This window comes from Aulonocara stuartgranti (assembly GCF_965226115.1).
Source record: "Aulonocara stuartgranti genome assembly, chromosome: 3".
NCBI lineage: Eukaryota > Metazoa > Chordata > Actinopteri > Cichliformes > Cichlidae > Aulonocara > Aulonocara stuartgranti.
The window spans coordinates 11,258,115-11,280,120 of record NC_138941.1 but is presented as its reverse complement, the minus strand read 5'-3'; the positions used below and the strand labels follow the sequence as shown (position 1 = coordinate 11,280,120).

The 22,006-nt window shown below is 44.5% G+C and overlaps 3 protein-coding genes across 6 annotated transcripts in view; 2 read left to right on the top strand and 1 right to left on the bottom strand.

Moving 5' to 3' along the window:
• LOC309702198 (protein NLRC3-like) overlaps positions 1 to 3,045 on the top strand; it is a 30,694-nt gene extending 27,649 nt beyond the window's left edge. Inside the window, exon 10 of the mRNA XM_082526705.1 lies at positions 1 to 3,045. This exon is cut by the window's left edge and continues 721 nt beyond it. The gene's annotated coding sequence lies outside the window, so the exon portion shown is untranslated.
• LOC309697256 (uncharacterized protein) overlaps positions 1 to 22,006 on the top strand; it is a gene marked incomplete at its 3' end in the record, with an annotated part of 102,771 nt that overhangs the window by 71,267 nt on the left and 9,498 nt on the right. The window lies entirely within an intron of this gene.
• Positions 7,219 to 13,364, bottom strand: LOC309702371 (uncharacterized protein; the record flags this gene model as incomplete). 4 transcript variants are annotated; one of them, XM_082527078.1, is made up of 3 exons in its annotated part: positions 12,575 to 13,364; positions 7,586 to 7,737; positions 7,219 to 7,417 (listed from the first exon to the last, which is right to left on the bottom strand). In XM_082527078.1, the coding sequence occupies exons 1-3, from the start codon at positions 12,659 to 12,661 to the stop codon at positions 7,219 to 7,221; spliced, it is 438 nt and encodes a 145-aa protein (XP_082383204.1). In that variant the 5' UTR covers positions 12,662 to 13,364. The 4 variants fall into 4 exon arrangements, with proteins under 4 accessions (XP_082383204.1, XP_082383206.1, XP_082383207.1 ...); XM_082527080.1 differs by having other exon boundaries at positions 7,329 to 7,417; positions 7,552 to 7,737; XM_082527081.1 differs by having other exon boundaries at positions 7,330 to 7,417; positions 7,626 to 7,737.

Below are 22,006 nucleotides of genomic sequence, written 5' to 3'. Positions count from 1 at the left end.
CACATGTGTTCCTGTCCACACAGCAGAATGAGTCTATTGCTGACAGTGATGTACAAACAGAGTGAGCATTTCTGAGGCCCAAAATAAACTGAGTAGTTCACTGAATGAACAATGGACTGTGAGCTCAGTTCCTTCATCATTAGTATGGATTATATATGTATATGTATTATATTAGTATCATATATATCAGGTGCTGCTGCTTTCAGTCATTGTGCAAATGTGCTGTTTGTAAGCTTGTAAAGCTGCAGTCAGCTGAGACTGAAGAAGTCACCTGATCAGTGAGCAAACGTTTCTGAAAACGTCCAGATGAACAGAATCAACCTTTTGGGATCAGCCAGCAATGCAGCATCATTGTTGTTCAGCTTCAGAGGTTTGCAGGAATGAACTGATGAGCAGAAACAGCTGCAAAGTCCAAGAAAATACCAGCTGGAGTTCAGCTGCATTTGAAGAAGTCAAAGAAAAGTAAGGATGGCAAAGGGCGACGTTTTCTTCCAAAGAGCTGCAAACATGGTCGACGCCTCATTAGAAGAATCATCTGGACATTTGTGAGGAACTCTAACCAAGAAAGCAACGTCACACAGATCCAACAGACAGTTTCCATGACTGCAAGTGTTGAGTGGAAAAATGCTACATTGCATTATTGCATCCTCTCACCACAGGAGGCGCTGTTGGCACCACTGATTGCTGATCAGCTGTTCTCTGATGATCTGATTGATACTGTGAATAACGGGACTCACTGAACTCTGTGACACAGTGAAGATTACAGAGTTGAACTTCACCCTTTAAGACTGACCACAGAACCAAGTCCGCCAGAGCTTTTGTTATATTTTTACATGCTGTGGAGCCATTTGTGGGAGCATTTCAAGTTGCTATACATCAATACAACTGTTATAGCCCTAATTTTAATAATATGTATGCATTAAGTCCATAGTAACTACATAAACTGCAAAAAAAGCCTCTGCTCATCCATCTCTGTGTGTATCAGGATACATTTGGTTCATAATACACAGAAAAATCAGAGTTATTACCTGTAATAAATGTGAAAGATTCCTGCAGTGATAACCAGGCAGGACTGAAACACATCCAAGCTGTCACCACGGTAACAGCACCGCCCATCCACAGGTGAGGGGAGGAGCAAAAAGAGGGACTTTGACCATTTTATACTAAAAACACTCAACTAATGTTTCTAATATGAAACAAATAAGCCCACATTAATGTGAGCGTTTATTAAATAATAATAATGATGATTTCCTCCTGATCTCATTTCCACAGCAGAGAAAACTGTGGTGTATATTGAGGTGGAGGGTGTGGTCTGTGGCTCAGGTGTAGAGTGAGGGTGGGGTGCACCACAGCAGCATGCTGGGACTGCTGAGGGTGGAGGAGGGAGTGATGATGACATCAGAGCTGCAGCACAGAGACCAGTGAACACACAGTCTGTTCATCTTTGCATAGATACAATATACAGCACAATATTGAATGACAGACACGCTGTGGGAGCTTCCACAGATACACTGACGTCAGCATCCAGAGTCCTCCTGCTGCTCCCCCCTCAGAGCCCCGTGATCAGCACCAACACATTCAGTTAGATGACAGAGTCCAGCTGCAGCTAGAATCAGCTCCCCTCTGTGAACAACAGCACAGCGTCAGTGTTTCACACTCAGTGAAAGGAGGAAACAGCAGAAGAACACCATGTGTGCTACGTTTCCCAGGACACACTACAAACTGCACAAATACAGAGCAGCACGTGGAAGGACCTGGAGCTGCATTTACAGAGCTGCAGACAGCGTGATGTCCTGTATGGACAGGTGGAAGGAAGCAAGTCCTCAGCTGGAACACTCGTGTTTGTCCACAGACAGGAAACACAGCAGGAAACTTCCTCACAGAAGTGCAGCTCATGGATAACACACTTCCTGTCAGTCAGAATGAGGCTGCAGCCAAACACAGAAAGGTGTTTTTGTCCAGATGAGCCCAGAGAAGAAACACGAGTGTTCACAGACATCAGAAGCTCAGAGAGGTGAAACATGAGGTTGGAGTCCTCGTCAGCATCCAGAAGAGCTGCCGTGAAACCCTGAGTACTCATGACAGACTCTGATGGCACAAACACATCATGATTCAAACAGAAAGACAAACATGGAGCTCCTGATCCTCCTGCATGAGAACAAGCTGACATGAGCGCTGTGTCTGAGAGTGTCTCCCTGTCACAGTGACAATAACACAGCTGCTGCTCACAGTCATTAAACTGACCTGAGGTCAGCTGTGCTCCTTACATATGAACCATGTGACCTCACATCAGTGCTGTGGATGACTGTAGTCATAGAAGAGTAGAGCTGTAGCAGGTGGTGTGAGGAGGAGGTGGTGTATTCTAGTTAACGCAGTACTGAAACACTCCAGCAGAGGGCGCTGTTAAGTCCTTATTGTAACACAGTTACTGTGTGCAGTTAGACTTCATACATAATCTGCACTTATTTCCATCAGACATGCTGTCAGGAAATGATTGGTTTCTATTGATTCTACTTCCTGTTGACTCGTTTGATGACAGTGAAACAATCACAGCTGATTGTGTGATGATGTAAACTGTCACTGTTACATTCAGTGTGTGTGACATAATGTTAGTGCAGGCTGATAACAGCCTGGTTCTGTTAGAAACACATGAACGTGTCCATAGATCAGTGTGTGTTTAACATGAGAGCTTCAGCCCTGCTGATGTGTTAAATAAAGACATGCAGGAAAACTGATGAGACTCTGAAATAACTCTTTATATTTATAATGTAACTCTGCATCAAAAGAACAACAAAGGATCCCAGACAGGTTTCTGTGAACAAAGACCATTCTGATGTTTCTGTGTTTCTAACACTTTGACATTATTAGTAAACAGACTGCAGTGAGCAGCATTTATAAAGAGCTTCTATATAAAGATATGACAGCTGTTTGACAAGTTTATCACTCTGTGTTTGGACCTGATCAGTCCAGCTGTTTACTTGAAACATGTTCATTTACCTGTTCTGTTATATTCATGTTCTTGTCTCTGTTGAAAACACATTTTAATGTCCCTCAGATTTTTCTCCCAGATGAATAAATATAAAAATGACACAAACTGACTGCAGCTACTTTTTGTCCTTTCTGTCAAAAAGCTTCATGTGACTCATGAGAGACACGTTTCAGCTGTTTGTGACAGATCAGAGGCCAACAAGTCATTTATAACACTTTCCATCATTGTTTAAAGTTCTCAGTGTTTCTGTGTTGCTGCGTATAGGATCTCCCAGCATCATCACTGTGCTGTCCAATCATTGTGTGCGAGGTTACCCTTATAGTGCGATGTGTGTTTGCACAAAGAGAAGCATGTGTGTCAAATATAAATAAGCACAGAACAGAAACAGCTGCTGGTTTCTTCTGTTTAGAGTCAAGTTAGTGTTTTGTGTCTTTGTTTGAGGCCTGATGTCGAGCAGAGGTGTGTGTAACTGCACTGCTCTGTTATATGTGTGAAGTGTGTGCTTCTCTTCAGCATCATCTTTGTCACTGCTGATTCCTTTGTGTCATCATGTGTTGAGAAGAGAGAACAGTTATAACGGAGGAGCAAAAGGAAGCCCTGAAATCTGCATCAACAAGGAAGTGTTGGCTCACCAGTGATCCCAGCAGAGCCACTGGTTTGGCTCCAGTTGTTCTAGATTCAATGATGTTGTTGCTACAGATACATGTCAGCATCTTTATTGAATTTTATATGAAGCAGAAATGGTGTCATTAGGAGAAGAAGAGGAGAACAAGTCCGGCGAGGAGGCAGCAGCTCTTAAAGATGAAACAGCAGCTCAGCCCTGAGCTCAGAGAGCTGCACATGAAAAAGCTCCTCAAGCAGATCCTGTCAGAGGTTTGTCATCAACAGGAGGAACTGTTCACATCATAGGATGAAGATGCTGTCAGCTGGATGAAGAAGGTTATTTAATGCAAACGTTCACACTGAAGTCAAATTGTTGTCGTGTTGAACAGATTCATGTACTGATCGTCTCCAGAATGTTAGAAGAGCTTCAATGAATCATTAGAAACAACTTACAGCTGCACAGCTGTGTCAAACACATCTGTGTGTCATTGTGGGATTGTTGTGTTTCTACATGTGACACACGTCTAAAACATGCACACAATCTGAACACAAACAGGGACTCATGTGTTCCCACAGCCAGATGCTGAGAGCCATTTCCTTGTAGTCCTGTGTCTACATACATGAACCATTAGATGTTATTGGAATGATTGTCAGCTCTGATAGTTTCATGTGTGTTTAGCTGGACGCTGTTTGATCCTCGACATGTTTAAAGGTGTCCAGTCCTGAGACACTGGGGCTGGAAACAGCTGTGATGTCATTGGACTGTCACACAGACAGAAGTGCATGAAGTGAGCAGCCGAGGAGCCGCTGATGTTTTGGATTCAACAGCATTTGAAAGGTCGACACAGACACATTTGCACACAGAAAGCTGAATCTGTCATATGCCACAGTGAACTCACTGTTCAGTGTTTTTCAGGAAGCTTCTTAACTGCCTCTGCTGCCAAACAAGCAGCTGATGTCCTTGAGAAGAAGCTGAAGAAGTCTTCAACAACAAATACAGGAAGTGGACTTTCAAATACTAGATTCACTTTAGACTCACAGAGAAATGACTCAACCAGCTGTGTTTGACTATATGAAAGGTCAGTGTGTGTCTGCACACAGACTGTTGTGTTGGACTGTTATTCAGTTGTCTGCTGAATGTTTTCAAATGTCTGCATCTCAGCTGTGATGAGGCTGGGGGTCATGGGAGGCCACCGTAGCAGCCTCTTCAACATCATGACATCATCATAAATGCTGCTGGACTGTCTGATGGGCTGACGGTGAAAAAGCCGTCGGGAAGGAAACAGAAGACATTTCAGAGGCTGCAGCAGATTTCTTTGATTCGGGGCCTTTTTCAGCTTTATTGGACAGAGCAGTGAAGATAAGTGACAGCAAAGCAGAGAGAAAGGGGGCGTGGCCCGGGTCAAAGCCAGGCCAGCTGCTCTCCACCTCGTGGTCACCTGCTCATCCTAGTGAGCTCCACCAGCAGCCCTTTCACACACTTTACACTGTCAAACACTGTGTGTGGACCTCAGCTAACAACAGGCTACATTTAAGTCTGGACTACATGCTTTTATATTGTTTTTATTCCATCAGCAGCTCAACATCATGAGCAGCTTTGACATAAAGACATCAAACTCAAGCTGACTTTAAACTACTTTTAATACAGGGGCTCAAAAACAACAACATCTTTATTATATATCAGGACACAAAGTCATTTCATCTCAAAGGGAAACAGCTTTATTTGGAATAACCAGCACTATCAACTGGTTTGGGATCTCCACCAGTTTCATGTCTTTGCAGCTTCTCCAACAAAGTTCCTGTAAAATCAGCATGTTTGTCTTTATTGGTTTGATAGTGATTGATTATTCAGTCCCAATCTGCTGTCATCTAAAGAACAAAATGATGTTTCTATGAGTCACAAAGCTCCAGATGTTGTCGGCTTCACAAAGAAAACAAAGAACTTAAACACAAAGTGTTTGGAGCCAAAATGTTCCCAAGCTGCTCTTTTTGAAATGGCAGAGGTACAGTGGTGTCTAACAGCACACTGTGGAAGGCAAACATGTTATTGTTGGATGAAACTTCATGAATCCTTTGTAGATTTGAGCTGTTGGAGCCTTTCTTTTCTCTTCAGGTGTACAGATGCTGAGGAGGCAGGTGAAGCAGGTGGAGCTGTTGTGATGCTGGCAGAGGGTGTGTCTTAGTAACTCTGTGAGGCAGAACTGGATCCAACATTGTGGATGTGTTGATGTTGGAGCCATTAAGAGTCTCTGGCCACACTGTAGGATTTCCCTTTGATCCACTGTGGGGGCATTTTGGAGTCTGTCAGTGAAACTCTTCATGTTTGTGTTTGACTCCAGTTTATAGAAACAGAGAAATGTGTCATGCTTTTGTTCGGCCTCCACAAATACACACATTTGTTCATTGGTTGGACTTTTTGGAAGGAGACACATTGAAAACCATGTTAATAAGATCTTGTTGTTTCCTGTGGATCCGACACAGAGAGTGGACTTCAGACAGAAAGCGTGGAAGAGATTTTAGAGGCCGTGTGTGGCAACAGGAAGTTTCTGTGTGTTTGCTGATCTTACATGTGGAAAACAACACGTGATGTTTGTGAAGTTCTACAATGATCATTGTTCTCACAGCATTTTGAGTGGGAACAGTTCAAACTGGGAGTAGTGGGAGTTATTTACTGATTGAAACAAGCTGAATGTTTCTGTGACGATGAAGATCAGCAGCTCAGCTGATCAATGAACTGACATCTATCAGTCGTTTCATGAGATGAAGTCATCAGCAGACATTTGTTCTGACTGTGTGATGAATGTCAGAACGTCAGGGCTCTGCTTTAGTCACTGCTTGATGATCATTGGCTCATTGTTGAATCCAGGGCCCAGTCTGACCTCTGACCTTTGCTGCAGGTCTTCTGTGTTATCTCCACTTTCATGTCTGATCTTCTGCTGTATCGTCCAAAATAAACATCTGGATCATTTCCAACACTTCAGCAGATCTTTAGTTTGGGCAGTGCAGCACAGAATAACACATATTGTACTATACTGCCCACTTCCTGATCTTATTGGATCTGTGTGTGAGGTTGGTGAAGGAAACACATGTTTACTGAGTGAGTCGCTGCCATTAGGAACTAGTTTTTATATCACAGCCTGGAAATCACACAGGACCATTTCTGCAAGTGAAAAGTCGTCATTGGAGGAAAATGATTGTGTAGTTTGTGCGACTGAAGAATTGTCCCAACTACATGTGCTGCTGACCCTTGACCTTTTCTTTAGGTGCACAGAGGAGTCTGTGGGAACATCCAGAACTGAGGCATCTTGTGTACAAACGTGTTCAGACCAGATGTCAAATGATGTCAGATGTCATCCGTGAATGGATGCAACTGTGGATCGTTCCAATAAAATGAGGCAGTTTTGTAAGTACAAGCCCACTACAACCCATCATCAACATTTTAAATTACATTATACATCTTCACTGATATAAAGCACCACTATTTTAACCTGATTCACTTTTTCCACCCTAACAGTTCATTCCTCAAATCAAACAAGATATTTGACCCTAAAAAAATGCATCAACAAATAATTTTGTAATAAAATATTTATTCTTCAACTTTTACAAGTGAAATCAAACAAGTGTGTTTAAGAGTGAAACCAGAGTGGAAGCTGCTCATATAGAGTCCAACCCAGGCTAAAGTAAGCTGAGTAGAGCAGCACCATCAAAGTGTCGGCTCTCTGAACACGGTGCAAGATCGCCATCTGCAGGACAAAACTAGTTTTTCTCGCCCTCCTCGTCAACATCAAGATGATGTCATCGTACAGCAACTGATTCCCTGTCCGTCTGGAACAAAGCATTTACATTAAAAAAGACATTTACAGAAAATACAAACACCAACAACACATCTCATCATCACATGATATTTTATTATTTATTATATTATATATTTTTATTGTACCATCAACATCAACAAATACCAGCATATTTTCTTTGAGATTGAGTAGAGTGGACCTTTCCCTTGGTTCACTTCCTGCTCGCAGCATCAGCTGACCTCTGACTTCCTGGTTAAGGTCTCTCAGCGTTGACTGGAATATCAAATCGGACTCACACCATGTTCTTGTAATGTGGTCATGTCTGTCCGCTGTTTGAAGAGCATCTCTGGCCTAAACACAATAGGAAGAACAACAACACGGCAAAAAAAACAACACATTTCCATATTAGATGAAGGGCACCGTAACTGGAAATGGTAACATTCATCTGATGCTGCTTTGAATTTATCTTCTGTTTTAGATCAACTTTGATCACTTCGAGCCATCTTAAGTCCGTTTGTTCTAACTTCTCACTAACATCTCGTATGATTTCAGATCCCTGCTGTTCCCCAGCTGCCCTGTAGGTTTGTGCTTTGACCTCCAGAGGGCGACAAATCAGCACAGACAGAGAGCTCCATTCAAACTTTGCTGCCATCAGGAATAATTCTTCAAATATAATCATCAGTGTTTGAGCAGTTATGATATCAGGGACAATCTAGACATGTGTGACAATACTGAACATGTCACATGACACACCTCAAACATCATGTGATCCACTCTCAGTCTGCACTTTCATTCATGACTTCAACAGGTTGAAATGAGCTTTGAAGAAACATTCAGTGAAATAAATCTTTCATGGATTCATGTGAGCAGCAGATGAACTTTACAAAGAATCAGTGGATTTATCTTCTGTTTTAGATCAACTTTGATCACTTCGAGCCATCTTAAGTCCGTTTGTTCTTCTCACTCACTAACGTCTCGTATGATTTCAGATCCCTGCTGTTCCCCAGCTGCCCTGTAGGTGGCCTCAGTGTGTCTCACACCATTTACAGATGATTACAGGTCGTTTACAGTTCAAACAGGTCCAACATAAGAAATATGCAGAAAATATCCTGCTATAACAGTTTGGGTCAAAGTGCAGATGTTCCAGATGTTCTGAGTCTGTCTGTGTTTCATGTTAACATGTAGATGTTGGACCAAAGTGAAGCTTTTTGATGTGACAGCAGGAATGTGAAGTGTAACTCTGAGCTGTAGGAAATGAAACTAAACGGACTTTTTCTCCTTTATTTATAGGAAAGTGTAGGAGAGCAACAGATGAACAAGCGTTACTGTAACAGGAAACATCAGAGGACCTTTATGTTCATCATCATCACTGTTTCCTTGTTCTGTCACAAACACACAACACTTCCTGCTCTCTCTCTGATGGATCTGATTGGCTGTTTCATTCACAGGAGGTCAGGGCGTCACACAAACAGCTTTAACTGCACAACGACACACTTTAAATCATCTGCAGACAAACCTGTGTGTTTGATTTATGAAGAAATAATAAAGACGTGTGTGCAGCTGTCCATGAAGCAGCTTCTCACACAAACTCTGACACTTCAGCCACTTTAATTCCTGCAAAGCTGCGTAATAAAGAGCTGTGACTGCTATGAGCTGCTGATGATGACTGCATGAAGCTCTCAGCTGAAGCTTCTTTCATTTATTTTAATGTTAATGTCGCCTTTTTAAGTCTGTGTGAGGATTTTAATGACACACATTAAAGGAGCTTCTTTGATTAGAACCAAATTCATGTTGATTTTCAGCCTGAAATGATAAAAACTTTAATAATTCTGTTTATAATCATCAACCTGGAGACTAATGAAAAGTATAATAGTGAAAAAAAGCCTTTATTATTTGAGTAATGCCTGAATCTGCTCAGAGACAACACAGAGGTGTTGATGACAGTTTGACATTAACTGAATTAAAAACAAAGTGCTCTTATTGTGAAAATCTGCCTCCTACTTCTTTAAATCATTTTTATGTATTTTTTAACGTCACAGTGAAACATTGAGGCATTAATCTGACACAGTTTGATCAGCAGCTGTGTTTTCACTGACGTTTCACTTTGATTTGTTCAGACTGAGCAGAGAGGATCGGTTCTCTGTGTGCGCACTGCTGAGAAACACAAGCTCATTTCTGCTGTTTCATGAAAAGTGTTATGGAGGAACAAGAAGTTCAGCCTCTAAACTCTCAGCGTGAGGACTGAGTGAAGAGTTTCAGAGCAGAGAGTTTTGGCTCACAGCTTTTAGCGTCTACACAAAGAGACGATTACGCACTTGATCTGAGAACATCTCCACCTCCTACAAACAAACTCTCCTACGAGCAGCTGTCACAACCACAACAGGCAGAAGACTGGATTTCTTCAGGTCAGATTTACTGCAGTTTGCATAAATTGTGTGTCACAGACTTTGTAGTTCACATTTGTGTGACTCGTTTAAATCTTCTCCTCCTGAAAGTGAAACTCTTACAAACACATCAGGCCACAACCTGCTGCAGGTTAATGATTGATCTGAAGGCAGCTGACCTTTGAGCAGGAACTTGTGAGTCTTTTATTGTGTTTAGCACTGCCAAGTGCTGGCCTCTGCTTCCACCATCACATTTACACTGGTAGGTTCAGCACTGCTGCCTGCTTCAGACTGAATCCAGCAGCACAAAGACACAAGTTAATAAAATCAGCATCTATTCCTTTATCACTGCTTTGTTACAGAGGAGAACAACGCTCCAGTAACGCGTAATCCGATTACTTTTTTCAAATAACGAGTAAAGTAAGGGATTACTATTGCAAAAACGGTAATTAGATTACTGTTACTTTCCCGTAGGAACGCTGCGTTACTGCGTTACTAAAACCGTGATTTTTTTGCGAGAATGTCTCACGACAGTGACGTAAGCGAGTGCGCCGTTAGTGACAACAGCTGTGTGCAGATCAACAATGGATCACATATCGAGTGCAGAGAGAGTATGAGCGTGCAGCGTTTAAAGTGTGGAAGTACTGACCTTACTTTGAGTTTGATTCCATAAAAAGTGACAAAAACATTAGTGTCCGCTGTGCGTGGGAAGAAAACTTCTTTTTACAGCGAAAAACCCCTAAACTTCCAACAAGCACCGAGTAGCTACGACGTAATGGGAAACTCACAGAGAAACTCACGGATTCTTCCACTGACCGCGGCACACCTGCACCAGGGTAAACCTCCGCCTACCCCACTCCTGCTTTACAGGTGAAAATAGAGCAACAGGACCGCTGAGTCTGTGACTTTATTTATTTTCTGCTGTGTTTTACTTGCATCTATTTGAAAGACTGAGTGTAAACACACAAAATATTTTATTTTATGAGCTGGAATGTGCAGAAAATAGGTTTAAATGTTAAACTAATTTCTTCCAGTCAGAGAATGTTGCATATAATTAAATGTTTGCTTGATGCATAAAGTTAAAAGATTAAAACTAATAAAACAAGTTTTAAAAAGAGACTTTTCCATTTGATTACATTTTGTATGATGGATTATGTAGAAAAAGTAGAATTGGGCTGAAAGATCTATCGCTTTATCACCTACTCAGGTTGGAAATCGTGTTTTTAAAAAGTAACTAAGTAATTAATTACTTTTGAAAATAAGTAATCAGTAAAGTAACGGGATTACTTTTTTTGGGAAGTAATTAGTTACTGATTACTGTTTTCAAGTAACTTGCCCAACACTGGACAGAGTGTTGGCTTCATCACCGACACACGTCACCACATCAGGAAACAGCTGGTTCAGTGAGTATTTAAGGTTCACTGCAGACAAACTGGAGAAAAACGAATCACATGAAACATTTGTTACTGGTTTCTGACCTCGTCGTAGAGACTCACATACCTGTGTTCTGCTATCAGTGTGATCACATGTGCTGGTACAGTTTGCCAGGTTGACCCATGTAACCTCCACTATCCTGTAGACGTGGAATATGTTTCACATATGAATCGCTTCATTACTCGACTATGACTGTGTGCTTCACAGGTGCTTACTGAAGTGCTGCTTTACACAAAACCAGACAGTAAAAATAAGAACTGCAGGTCCAGACCACAGGTTTATGTGTTGATAATGATGATGTGCAGTCACTCATTGTCACAGGATACTTCCTGCAATGATGCTACAGGTCACGCAGTTCTGCAGAGGTGGAGGAAACAGATGCTTTTACTAACAGAGACACTTTAATGACTTAAAGAATCTAACTGACACACAAACCTCAGTTTGTCTGACATTCATGAGAGTAAACTGCTCCTGAATGTTCTGTTAGTTCACTGGATGTTCACCTGACTTCAAATGTAAAGATCCCTGAGACAAACTCTCACGAGTTCAGCGGCGACACGATCGCACAACCAGCCGCGACGTTAAAGGCCGACGCGCTCACTACCTTTGGTTACAGCTCTCAGCTCACACGACATACACAAAAATAATGACAACACGAGTCCTCTGTAGGACGTCACTGTGGTTTACTGACAATGTTCTCAACAACAGACGCACAACCCTGGTTTGGTCTGGTTATTTGTGTTGTACGGCTTCGTTGGTCTGACGAGCTTTTAGGGATGTCAGCAGAAGGATTTCACGTGCTGAGGTCATATTTATGAATCAACCTGAACAGCTAATACTTTACCTCTTTATTTTATAACACATATGAACACGTTATAGTAGATTTGTGCAATGTGTGTTTCACGTCTTTATGGGCGTATAGATCTGTAAACAGGCTGATGGGTGTGTGTCTGTTTATTGTAGCGGTGCAGAAATGTTAAAAATGATGATAATAACAACACTTCTCACATCAGGCTACAACACAAACCTCCTGATAGCTGCAAACACCAAAACCCCCAACGACAGGCACACAAAGAGCGAGCAGGGACCCACCCTGACAGCATGTGAGCCTCCTACTACGACTCACTGTGGAGCAACACAACACCAGGAGACGGAGGATACGAGAGAGGATACAGCTGCTGTGGGGGAGCAGCCGCACACTCCACAGGAGACGACGGGGTGAGAGATGGTTCGGTGCTCCTAACATCATGTGGACGCTCGTCTGCACATAAACAAACCTCACCTAACCCCACCTCCTTTCTCTTTTTGCAGGGTGGGGTGCTCCATCCTTACACACTTTGCACCACGTGGCTCTCCATCTATTCGTTTACCTTCTTGGGTCTCTTCCTCCTCTGTCCCAGCCCGTTGAGCCGATCGCTGGGGTCCAGCCTGTAGTGGGAGTGGCTGTCCTCGCTCATCCTGTCCCCGTCCACTCCGGGTTATTCCTTTCTTCTTTCTGTCCTCTGAATCGAGCTGACCTCTCTCCTCTCTGGTGCTCGCTCTCTGAGCCGGCGGAGCATGAGAGAGAGGAGTGGTTGGGGAGAGGGAGGGGAGACGAGCGAGGGAGGGAGGGAGCACAATGGTGTTGCCATGGCAGCAGCTGCCACCAGTGTTTATGTGGAAACGTCGCTGGCAAACCAGAATAGTTGCCACACGTTGCCACACTCGCACACTCGGCAGCCACACGTTTGTGTGCGACCTGCCCGTGGCTTCCTCGTTACAGACACACCGAGAGGAAACGCTCAGACACAAGGCCGAACATGAACGAACACTCGTGTGTGGGAGGAACAGGGCACAGACTCCACGCCGTCGTTAAAGATGGCGTGTGTGCTAAACGGAGCTGTGCGCTGATTGATCAGTCAAGTGAAAAAAAGAAAGGAAGCTGTCTGGATGGAGTTTGCTGCTCCCACTAATCAAAGAGATGCATCACAGCTGGAGCTGATTGATGCACGAGCCACCGTTTGCACAATCCCACCGACTCCACGCTTGTGTTTCCTTTCTGCACCATGTTGTTAACACTGACCCCACACTGTGTTCATGAGCTAAAGAAATCAGGATGATTTCACGGACCCACACAGACACACACAGACACACACAGACCCACACAGACCCACACACAGACTCACACAGATCCACACAGATCCACACACACACACAGATCCACACAGACACACACAGACCCACACAGACACACACAGACTCACACAGATCCACACACACACACAGATCCACACAGACACACACAGACCCACACAGACACACACAGACACACACAGACCCACACACAGACTCACACAGATCCACACAGATCCACACACACACACAGATCCACACAGACACACACAGACCCACACAGACACACACAGACTCACACAGATCCACACAGATCCACACAGACACACACAGACCCACACAGATCCACACAGACCCACACAGACCCACACAGACACACACAGACCCACACAGATCCACACAGACCCACACAGACACACACAGACCCACACAGACACACACACAGACCCACACAGATCCACACAGACTCACACAGACACACACAGACCCACACAGACCCACACAGATCCACACAGACACACACACAGACCCACACAGACCCACACAGACCCACAGACCCACACAGACCCACACAGACTCACACAGACCCACACAGACACACACAGACCCACACACAGACTCACACAGATCCACACAGATCCACACAGACACACACACAGACCCACACAGACCCACACAGACTCACACAGACCCACAGACCCACACAGACCCACACAGACTCACACAGACACACACAGACCCACACAGACCCACACAGACACACACAGACCCACACAGATCCACACAGATCCACACAGACCCACACAGATCCACACAGACACACACACAGACCCACACAGACCCACACAGACTCACACAGACCCACACAGACCCACACAGACACACACAGACCCACACAGATCCACACAGACTCACACAGATCCACACAGACCCACACAGATCCACACAGACACACACACAGACCCACACAGACCCACACAGATCCACACAGACTCACACAGACCCACACAGATCCACACAGACTCACACAGATCCACACAGACACACACACAGACCCACACAGACCCACACAGATCCACACAGACTCACACAGACCCACACAGATCCACACAGACTCACACAGATCCACACAGACCCACACAGATCCACACAGACTCACACAGATCCACACAGACACACACACAGACCCACACAGACTCACACAGATCCACACAGACCCACACAGATCCACACAGACACACACACAGACCCACACAGACTCACACAGATCCACACAGACACACACACAGATCCACACAGACTCACACAGATCCACACAGACACACACACAGACCCACACAGACTCACACAGATCCACACAGACACACACACAGATCCACACAGACTCACACAGACTCACACAGACTCACACAGATCCACACAGACACACACACAGATCCACACAGACTCACACAGACTCACACAGATCCACACAGACCCACACAGACTCGCACAGACACACACACAGACACACACAGACCCACACAGACCCACACAGATCCACACAGACCCACACAGATCCACACAGACACACACAGATCCACACAGACACACACAGACCCACACAGACCCACACAGACACACACAGACACACACAGACCCACACAGATCCACACAGACTCACACAGATCCACACAGACCCACACAGATCCACACAGACACACACACAGACCCACACAGACTCACACAGATCCACACAGACACACACACAGACCCACACAGACACACACAGACCCACACAGATCCACACAGACTCACACAGATCCACACAGACCCACACAGATCCACACAGACACACACACAGACCCACACAGACTCACACAGATCCACACAGACCCACACAGACACACACAGACACACACAGATCTTAATGATGGCCTCAGGCTTTGAGCTCCCACTAACAGCAGGTCCCAGCAGCATCCCATTAATAGTGATGAAAAATGCAGCTACAGCTGCTTTTCCACTACTGGAAGTTAATCAGGTCAAAGCTGGAGCTTCACCCTGTTCAGACTGAACCATGTGAGCCGGCCTCGCTCCACAGAGGACGCCTCCAGGACAAACGTGGGCTCCATCGAGGCCCACAGCTGCTGTGACATCGTGGACGTGTTCTTCAGCTTGTTTTTCAAACAATCTCAGCAAACGTGCCAAAATCATCTTCAGTGAGACTCTGTGGCACACAATCCAAAAACAAAGAAGGCTAAAGGACATGCTCTGTCCTCTGTGTGACCCACAGTCGTGGCTCAAATGTGGGACTGTGGCCTGGTGTGACCTGAACACTGTGGGAACCTGAGGGGCAAATCTGAGGATTTCATTTGGCTTTTTCATTAGAGATAAGATGGATTATGTGAATGAAAAGGCAACACACACACACACGTAGGGTAGCTGTAGCCCGACTGGCTCATCTGCTAATCAGAGGGTTGCTGGTTCGATACCTGGGATCCAAAGTGCAAACTCTTGGGGAACGAGTCTACTTTGTGTGCATCTGAGGTTTAAGCGGAGCTGGTTTCAATAAACTGCTAGTTTCCCTTTCATACTCCTGAAGGACGTTCCTCACAAAGAGCGAGGCAGCAAGTCTGTGCAGGTCATGCAGGTCAGCGTCGTCTGAAGAGCTTCTCAGAGTTTCATCTCTCACCCAGTTCCAAGCCCAGTTTGTGTCCCAGATACATGCCGCTGATGGCCAGGAAGTGACATCACTGGATCAGTTATGAGAGCGAACCCTTCAAGACTCAAACCTGCCTGGCAACGAGGGAAACGGCTACACAGGAAGTCCAGTGACGGGGTGCAGATGTTCCATCACCGGGATGTCATCGCTTGTTGTGTTTGCGTCACGGGACTTCCAGGTTGTGTTGCTGTAACAGCCCCACCCACACCGAGGTGGTGCTCGACTGTAACTGAGAGACAGAGTCGAGTAGAGCTGAGGCAGTTATGTTCTACTGGAAAAGAGGCGACTGTGGCTCAGGACGTCAGTCGGTAGTTCGATCCCCGGCTGCTCCAGTCTGCGTGCCAAAGTCACCTTGGGCGGGATACTGGCCCCTGTTGCTGCCAGTGCTTTTATTAGATGCTCTGGAACTGGTTTAGTGCTTAGGGAGGGTAGAAGAGTGCTATATAAGTGCTGTATAAGAACCAGTGCATTTACCATTACTCTGGTTGCCAGTTTGCTACGGTCACCAGCGGTTTGTACAGAGGACACAGACCTGTATGTGAACAGATAGGGAGAGTGTTTAACTCCAGAGGAAATGTTGGTTTAAGGTGCTGCATGTTCCACATGTGCACTGCACATCTGCAGCTAGTAGCTGAGGAGTGGTTTCCACGCACGCGACGTCCATACCCCCTCTGTCCTCCACAGGGGCTGAGATCCAGCTCTTTGGGCCCTCACAACCCCAACATCGCTCTCACACACAGCACCTGCTCCGGTCAGCTGATTAGACAGCTCATTGTGTGTGTGCGAGGTGAATTAAGGTTATTATAAAGGACATTCAGATATCATCTCTCATCTGGGAGAGCAGCCAGCAGCTGCAGGAGGTGAGCATCCAACGACATGATGAACCCAAAGACTCCAGCTCAGCCAAACTACAATTACAGATTACAGTTACACTCCTAACTGTTCCTGCAGTATTTAAGAAAGACGTCAGTGATTCAGACCAAAACTGCTCTGCTAACTTCACATTTACTAAACATTAATGTTCCCAACACAGATTTACATGAGAATGACAGGACATCATAGCCCCCCCTGATATTACATCACTTCAATCCCAAACAGAAGGAAAGGAAAGATCAAATCTGTCTTGAACCTCTGCTTCAAAGTTACAGGAACACTGGAGTCACTCTCACTGTCAGAGACCTCAGTGTGTTGGAAGCTGCTAGAAGAAGCAGATGGGGGAGAGGAAGAGGAGGGCCACGGTGCTGATCTGAGGAAGTCTTCTGATCAAACCACAGCAGACCAACAAGCCCGACGTCGTTCTGATCCAACATGAAGGCTTCCATCTGTCTATTCTGTCACATCGCACACGTCTCAAGTCATCCTGTTCAACCCATCACAACATAATAGTAACAATAAAACAAAGGCAGTGGAGCGTTCACCACGAGCTTCTACAAAAGTGCACGTTCATTTTAATAAAACTGGTTTTACAGCAGTGTGCGAACATTAATATGTTGTAACCAAACGTTTGTTACACCAGCTGCACTGAACCTGTGGAGACTGGAAGTTATTTGCTGCTGGTTTGTTCAGACCTGTTACTGCACACCTTGCATAGTTTGCATAGTTTCCTTCACTGCATGCAAAGAGACGAGGCGGGTGGAAACCTGCGACCCTGATCACATCACCAGTCCATCACAGTCAAACACTCACGGCTGTAATCTATTTCAAATCAAAGTGTTTGCACGGTGAGAAGAAGCTGGCGTCGCTGGGGGAGCGTGCGCCCGGCTGCACTTAAACACAATCTTCATTGGTGCTGTGAAACATCCACGTCTCACTTCATCTGCAAAGAAACCTGATGCATCGCTTTGGAAATATTTGAAATCCCTCATTTGTCACTATGCACGACGAGTCGACCGGCTGACCAACCTCAGGTTATGCAGCGAGTGCTGAGAAGCAGCTAAATGGCTGCAGTGACTTTATTTCCTGAGTGGGTGTGTGTGCATGAAAGCCAAAGGGGGGCTGTGTAAGAAACAAGGGGAGTCTCTGTTGTGCTCACAAAGAGGAAACCAAGATCTGGATTTTATGGCCGAAAGAAGAAAACATCTTTTCAAAGTTTCCCAGGCCCACTGTCGAGACGCCCACAGCTCCCAGTGACACTGACCCACACTGACACCACCTCCATTCCTCACTGTGATAGGCCGGGAGGAGAAGATCCACACACACATTCACATCAGGACAAAGTCCCACATTCCCCTGTGCCCCACACACACACACACACACACACACACACACACACACACACACACACACACACACACACACACACGTCCTGCATGCTAAGAAGTGAGTGAAGGATGCAGAGGTGCTGAGACACTGAGGATGTGGGAGCACAGACACTGTTCAGCCTGTGTTTGTGTATCAGAATGAATCAGGCAGAAAAACATTAAAAGCAAACTGGTTGTCCTAAAGTGAATCAGGCTGCAGTCAAACTTCAGCTGATCTCTCATCAAAGCTCCCAGATCGATTCGTGCTCCAGTTTCACCGTATTCCGTTACAGTTACCGTTTTAAAAGGTGGTATTCAGAATACAGTTACTTTGTTGAAATAAATGGATTACACTGCGGTACTCTCCTGTTTCATTTTTTCGCGGGTCAGGACTGTTTAGGTTTTGTTTGACAGCTACGTTCTATTGTTCCAGGCGGCAGCGTTACCATGGTTGCCATGGTTACAGGGCGACGCTCTCTCTCTCTCTCTCTGCGACTGTGTGTTTCCTGGGTGAGAGAGCGCCTTTTCGTTGTTGTTGTTGTGCTAAGCTAACAGGCAGAATGCTACAAGCATAGCTCTAAAGAATGTAGCATCATGGGCAGTGTAGTCCGTGTTGCAGGGAGACTGGACTGCCATACACGTTATGGGTCTGTGAACGCGAGGAGGGAGAAAAAGGGGAGTGGAAAGGTACGAGTTGTCATCAAGGAAAAACGGGAGCTGGAAGCATGTAAATATAATAATAACCACTTCAGCCAAGAAGAGTGCCTGACGAGCCCAGTTGTAAGTAAGCTATTAAGACTCGACTGTACACCGTGTTCGTGTTTTCCTCCGAAACAATAAGTTCCGTTGCAGCAGTCTTTCAACGCCTCTCTCTGTCTCTCGCAAGAAAAGTTGACCCACACAACAAAGTAAAGCTATTTTTCGGCTACAAGCCGACAGGGACCCCGCCGTATTAGTCAGAGGTGCCTTTACTACAGTTCGGAGTCGCGGACCTTCAGTAATAGTAATAAATCACACAGCAATAGTACATTCACGTTGTTGTAAAAAGCATGATAATATATTAAGTAATCCAAAGTATTCAGAATACGTTACTGTCATTGAGTAACGTAACGGAATACGTTACAGAATACATTTTGAGGGCATGTATTCTGTATTCTGTAATGGAATACATTTTAAAAGTAACCTTCCCAACACTGAAGAAGCATCAATGTCAACTGTGAGCGACCATCTTTGAACAGAGGCGGGGTTTACGACACCAACTCTCTGCCATCAATAATCCAGTTTTGAGATCCCTTCCCAGACGCCTTAACGCCCACTCACATCCTGGGCCATCTGATCTCAGGAATTCGCATGATAAGGTGGGGCCAGGTTTCACAATGAACTCACCCGAAACTCTGGCTGATTGGGACCCACACCCAGTTTCACACCTTGGCTCAGGCGATTAGAGGATCATCAGGGGTCCTTTTGTCCCTCTGTGGGGGGTCACTCCCACTAGGTTTATATCTGGGACTCTCCACCATTTGACCTTAGAACTGAAGAAGCTTCTCGGATGAGAGGTGAAACGTCTTCAAGTAACTTAAAGAAGTCCAGACGCTTTTCTTTGCAAGCTCCTTTGACATTTGACCACGAGCAATCTTTTCTGGTTTGACGCCGTCTTTGTAGCCAGAAACCAGCTCTCTCCTCGGCTTCCTCCACTACACGCTTCCCCCACGCCAGTCTCCTCCGTCACTATAAAGGGGAGAGTCATGAGCTCCATCACCCTCACCTGTGCCGTCCAACGTCCCGCCACCAGCCTCCACTGCAGCAGGCCAGAGACCACACCCCTGCCACAATAAGTAAAAGTATATCCTTGCTGTACCCTTAATGCTAAATGTGCTAAATTAACCGCTGCCTTTGCCCCTTTGGGATTATTCTTATGTCACTGGGATGTTGACCTTTGACCTTCACATTAGAGAGATGGGCAGACATAATTAGTGTATGAATTTTAAAGTAACAGGTAATAAAGAGAGTGTAGCAAATGTAGTCAGGTTTATTACTCTGTATCACACATGAGTGCCCGAGGGAGGCGGGGCTGACTGGGGAGACACAGGAAACAGAGAGACAGGGCTGACTCGACATGAAACGATGAAACGTGGGACACGGGAACAGAAACTAAACACAGGCTGAAATGAACACTGAGGGAGGGAGAACTAAGATTACTGAGAGCCTGATAAATAAGAAGAACAAAAACCAAGAAAAACAAGAGTCAAAGAAAAGCAAAAACACAAAGCATTGGGCCAGGACCCACTGCTGTGACATTTATATGTGATAAAAACATTAAAAACTGCTCAGATGTTGAAATCTTTCTACGTATACTTTAGGTTCAGCTCTCCAGCCTGGCATTTGGTTAAGCATGATTCAAACATTTGATTTTGTTTAACTGGTTTTAATTATAGTTACTTTTTGTGAACATTTGTTGCAGCATTTAAAAATACATCATTTATTTTCAAACTTTTATTTGATTTAGAGCATCATATTTGACCAAAGTAAATGTTTTAATTTCATATAAAATAACTGAAGCAGTGAATTAAATATCTGAAATCTTTCCTTCCTTAAAAGTTATAATCCTACTTAAGTTATAGTGCAAACGCTTAAGCAACAAATATACTTGATGCTAATTAATTAATATTTCCCTTTGATGTTGCAACTATGCGGTCACTTCTGTCTTTAAACAAAATAATATTTTCCAGTTACAGAAATCATAAAGTCCAAACTAAAGTGCTACTGTTGCTATATGCATTTTATATAAATCATGGATGATGGTCCTGACATGAAGGAAGAGAAAGTTACAGGTTGCATCCTTTGACTTTGTCTCCGTGCCTTTGGGCGATTTTCAGAAGGACAGATGTTTCTGTTCAATTCTTAAATCAATTTTTTCAAACACAAACACTATTTTAAAGCTTCTAGAGAGTAAAATATTCATGATAATTATAATAACAATAATAAAAACAAAAGCTCTCAGATCCATCAAACCAAGCAGCAGAAAGAACAATAACTGAAGAGAAAACTTTAACCTTGTAGACTTCATTATGTTCCAGCTGCTCTACAGACGCTGTGACCTCGAACTTAAGCAGGTCGTAAAGTATGTGCAGCTCAATAACTTCATAATCAGACCCTGTGGTATTGAGGCAGCAGAACAACTAAGAATAACAACTACAAATAATGTTTTTAGGTTTCTGTTGTACTGCAAGGTTCTGTACAGGAGAACCAAACCAAGAGCAAATATTACGTCTCATTTACACCTGAGCACGAAGAGCCATCAACATTTAGCAAATTGAATCATCTTTGTTTAGATGCAAGAAGAATCATATAGAAATGAAAAAGTAGAAATAGAAATCCAGAGCAAAGATATCCTCTAATTCAGCGTAGCACATGTGCAGCTGCTGCGATTCACGTAAGCATTCGGCTCGTCGCTGTTGCAGATTTTTCTCTCGCTGTTCTGGCTCACAGCGCTGCAAACACAAAAATAAATATCCCCAAAGGTGTGAAAGGGAGCTAATTAGTAAGAGTATTGTTACTCTCCGCAGGAGTAGTCCAGCAGTAGAAATCAGTCCAATAACAAGGTGTGTAACATCTAGCAGGGTGACAGAAAAACCCAGGGTAACTTCTAAGGACCTCAACGTCTCTCTCACATTGTGTTTTTTAAACATGCTTCCATTTGTCACTTCAGTCTTTACTCTGAAATACAGGAAGAGAAATCATGGCTGAAA